A 4,443-nucleotide genomic window follows, 5' to 3' on the forward strand; every position below is an offset into this window, starting at 1 on the left:
GGGCAACTTTTTCACGCAGAGGGTGGTGCGTGTGTGGAATGAGCTGCCAGAGGAAGTGGTGGAGGCTGGTACAATTACAACATTTAAAAGGCATCTGGATGGGTACATGAATAGGAAGGGTTTAGAGGGATAGGGGCCAAATACTGGCAAATGGGACTAGATTAACTTTGGATATCTGGTCAGCATGTAGAAGTTGGACCAAAGAGTCAGTTTCCGTGCTGTACTCTCGGGCACTAACATCGCCTCCCCATGCTTGGACTCTTTGTCCCTATTGATAAAGCTGAGGGCACTGTGTGCTTGAGAAAGTGCTCTCTCGGCCTGGCCTGGCATGTTCAGTGATCTGTGCACCTTAAAGCCAGCTCCCTCAGCTTGCTGCGGTTATATGAGCGTGGGAACGTGTGGAAAGTTACTCAATGTGGTTTCACATCAACAGATGAAGAATTTGAGAAGTTTTACCTCAACCCAGCTATAAATGAGGATAATTCGACTTGGCCAGAGGGGTATAAATGGGCAGAAGAAGGTGAGCGATTAGAAAATCTGTCCTGTCCACGTAATGTTGACTGGAGGCAAAAGGGAGCAGTCACCAGAGTTAAAAATCAGGTACGTCCAACCCCGAATCCAGGACTCCGAGCAACTCACTCTGTTCCTCAAGAAATTCCACTTGGAGACTGTCCCCATCGAACACTCCCAGGGACAGGGACAGCACGGGGTTAGATACAGAGTAAAGCTTCCTCTACACTGTCCCCCATCAAACATCCCCAGCACAGGGACAGCACGGGGTTAGATACAGAGTAAAGCTCCCTCTACACTGTCCCCCATCAAACACTCCCCAGGGACAGGGACAGCACGGGGTTAGATACAGAGTAAAGCTCCCTCTACAGTGTCCCCTATCAAACACTCCCCAAGACAGGGACAGCACGGGGTTAGATACAGAGTAAACCTCCCTCTGCACTGTCCCCCCATCAAACACTCCCAGGACAGGGACAGCACAGGGTTCGATACAGAGTAAAGCTCCCTCTACAATGTCTTCTATCAAACACTCCCCAGGACAGGGAAAGCACAGGGTTAGATACAGAGTAAAGCTCCCTCTACAATGTCTTCTATCAAACACTCCCCAGGACAGGGACAGCACGGGGTTAGAACATAGAACATAGAACTGTATAGCACAGTACGGGTCCTTCGGCCCACGATGTTGTGCCAAACTTTTACTCTAATCCTAAGGTCTATCTAACCTCCACCCCTACCTTATACTATCATCCATATGCCTATCTAATAGCCGCTTAAATGCCCCTAATGAGGCCGACTCCATTACCCTCTCCGACAATACATTCCATGCCCCGACCACTCTCTGAGTAAAGAACCTACCTCTGATGCCTCCCCTGTATCTACCACCACTCACTTTAAAACTATGCCCCCCCATAATAGCTACCTCCACCCTAGGAAAAAGTCTCTGGCTGTCTACTCTATCTATACCTCTGATCATTTTGTTAGATACAGAGTAAAGCTCCCTCTACACTGTCTCTGTTTAACACTTGGTCTGATATTGTTACATATCTCTGTCTGATTATTTTGTAATTTTAAAAAAATAATGTTCACAATTTCAGTCAAATTGATAACCTTGATCTCTTCTGGAACTCATGACGACATACCACCTTTAATCAGGGAAGTTGCATTTTAATAGTACCTTTGACACCTGAATAATCCTGAGGGATATTCACTGGGTTGGCAAGTAGACAAGTTTATCTCTAAGGCACATGATGGGACATTGGGTCAAAGACGATGAGGTTAGAGCAGTATCTCAGAGGGGAACAAAGTGAGGTGGAGTGGTTTCAGGGTGGGGAGTGTATTCTGGAACTGTAAGCCCCAGGGAGAACTGAGGGCCATGATGGGAATGAGTGAGTGTCACAGGAGCAGAGGGGCTCTCAGATTTGGGAGGGCTGCTGGGTGCTTGCTGCAGATGGGGTCATACGTTTGGATAACGGCGACATGTTAATGGGCTGGAGGGAGTCACAGAGATTGTAAGCAGGCATGGGAGCAGAGGGTGATATCTTTCCCTCCCCCTCCCTCCTTTCCCCTGCTTCTCCCCCCCCCACAACACTCCATCTTGCCCCCTTCTGCCCAGGGTCTGAGTTTGGGGAGATAAGAGTTGGTTTGTTTGTTGACCTGGACATTCAACAGCTCAATGCCTACCATTTGTCTCCAGGGGCACTGTGCTTCTTCCTGGGCCTTTGGTGTCGTGGCGAATATCGAGTCAATGTGGTATATCAAGAAGAGACAGCTGCTATCCCTCTCAGAGCAAGGTAAATTGAGCGGGTGGGGACTTTCGCTGATTCCAGCATTGCTGTATCATTGTTGAATTTCATCGTCCTGGTTTTGCCAGGGTCCTACACCATGTACTGACCTCGATCCATCTCCCATTTCAGAACTCCTGGACTGCGACACATGGGACAAAAGCTGCAAGGGAGGCTTTGCATACAACGCTTTCAACTCTATTCTCAGGCTAGGTACGAAAGTTGGGCGCAGAGAGTAAAATAAAGAGAGGAATGAAAGACCAGGTAATGGGGAGGAACAGATCGGAGGAGGGAAAGTTCAGGTTCACATTTTTGAAAGATATATGTCCAGGAACGATCCAGGGCCTGAAGGTGTGAGACTCTCCAACACCAGTCCAGCAGCATTATTTTAAATTGTTCCCTTTCAGGGCCATGGGACACTGAGCGGTTGGAAAAAAAACTCATCACCCATTGGGCTCCTCATGCTGTTAAATGCCAGCCCTAACTTTCTTCGGCAGGCCATTCCAGAAACTCTTTGTCAGCTTCCCAGCACTGCCGTGTTTCTCTTTGTGTGCTCATTCCGAGTGGGGGTGCTTTTGGGTGGTGAGATGGCAGCAGTCCAACAATAGCGAGCCGCATTGCTGTAGCATCTCTCACGCTGTCGCAGAGACTGGGGCGTACGGAGCGCAGTTCATCGCCGAACAGCGTGAGGTCAGGGTGGAGGGAAACGTCAGGCCAAGGGGCTGGAAAACCCAACCACGAGGAGGGGGTGCGGGTGGGGGGTCCGGGGTTGGAGGATCTGGCTCCAGGCAACTGAAGGCACAGCGGCCAATGGAGGAGGCTTTGGAATTGTGGGTACAAGAGGAGGGCGAGGATCTCGAAGGGCAGGTCGGAGAAGGTTATGGAGATAGGGAATGGAGGGGAGTGGGAGGGAGGGAAGGGGAGGTGCTGATTGGAGACAGCAGCCAATTAGGTAGGTCCTTGGGCTGAGGTCCATCACCATGGAGAACTGAAGTTGTGCTTGTTGGCCCAACAGGGGGATTGATGTGTTACCGTGACTACAGGTACAGAGCCTCACGGGGGTCCTGCAAACTGATCAAATCCAAGGTGTCAGTGAAGATTCAAAACTTTCAGAGCATTCGCCCACATGAAGATGGTGAGTTGGCGAAGGTGACACGGAGGAGGAGGAGGGCCAACTGGGTAGACACTTTGCCAACCTCTCTCCCACAAACCTCACGCCCCCCCAACCCCGCAGCAAACCCCACCCCTTCTCCCTTCCATTGAAACCCCAGCCCCTTCGCAAACAATGAAGGGCCAACTCTTCCTCAAGGAGGAGGAGGAGGCCTTTCGAAAACTTGCATTGCTTTGGTGCCCATCACATCGTCAACTCGCTGCCAGAGGACTGCCCAAGCCCCCCCCTTCAGCCTTCCCCCACAATACCCTCCCTCACCTCCCCCACCCCCGCACCCCTCCATCAATTACCCCCGGCACAGCCATGTGCTTTGTGAGTTTTTACCGTGTGGGGGATGGGGTTTACATGGACAAGCTCATGAGGCAACGCCATTTTGGTCAGTGGGGGGAGGGGGGTGGGGAGGGTCATCTCTTTCTTTTCAGGTGGCGGTTGTGGGGCTGGCCATGGAGGGCGTTAGGGGTTTACGGTCAGCACCAAAGGGAGTAGGGGGTGGGAGATGGGCTGAACAGTCTCTTTCAGCCTTTTCCTTGACCTCCTGAATCTCCTGTTTCAGAAATGAAAGCCTGGGTCGCTCACAGGGGTCCGATTGCGGTAACCATCAATTCAGCAGCACTGAAGGTAAGTCCGTCCGTTTATTCCAACGCTTCGTTCCATTAGGGACCCCTTCATAAATGAGGAAGAGGCTATTCGGCCCCTTTGAGACTGCTCGGCCATTCTAGGTCCATGATACATTCCCACACCAATCCTTGAGATCTTCAAGATCTGCAAATCTCTCGATTGTACATTCAATAGGATCATGGAATCTCTACAGTGCAGGTGGAGGCCATTCGGCCCACACCAACCCTCAAACGAACATCCCACTGCCCACACACCGTCTGTAACCCTGCATTTCCCACAGCCAATCCACCCTAACCTGCACATCCCTGCGCACTACGGGACAATTTAGCACGGCCAATCCACCCTAACCTGCACGTCCCTGGG

At 51.2% G+C, this 4,443-nt stretch overlaps 1 protein-coding gene across 1 annotated transcript in view; it reads left to right on the forward strand.

Annotated features, from left to right (window-relative positions):
* The window catches only part of LOC109926403 (cathepsin F-like), a 7,908-nt gene that overhangs the window by 477 nt on the left and 2,988 nt on the right, over positions 1–4,443 (forward strand). Inside the window, exons 2-6 of the mRNA XM_048619757.1 lie at positions 434–600; positions 2,204–2,300; positions 2,424–2,504; positions 3,307–3,426; positions 4,016–4,080. Coding sequence (XP_048475714.1) covers positions 434–600; positions 2,204–2,300; positions 2,424–2,504; positions 3,307–3,426; positions 4,016–4,080 — 530 coding nt within the window. The remainder of the gene's footprint in view (positions 1–433; positions 601–2,203; positions 2,301–2,423; positions 2,505–3,306; positions 3,427–4,015; positions 4,081–4,443) is intronic.

This window comes from Rhincodon typus, chromosome 43, assembly GCF_021869965.1.
Source record: "Rhincodon typus isolate 14 chromosome 43, sRhiTyp1.1, whole genome shotgun sequence".
Taxonomy (NCBI): Eukaryota; Metazoa; Chordata; class Chondrichthyes; order Orectolobiformes; family Rhincodontidae; genus Rhincodon; species Rhincodon typus.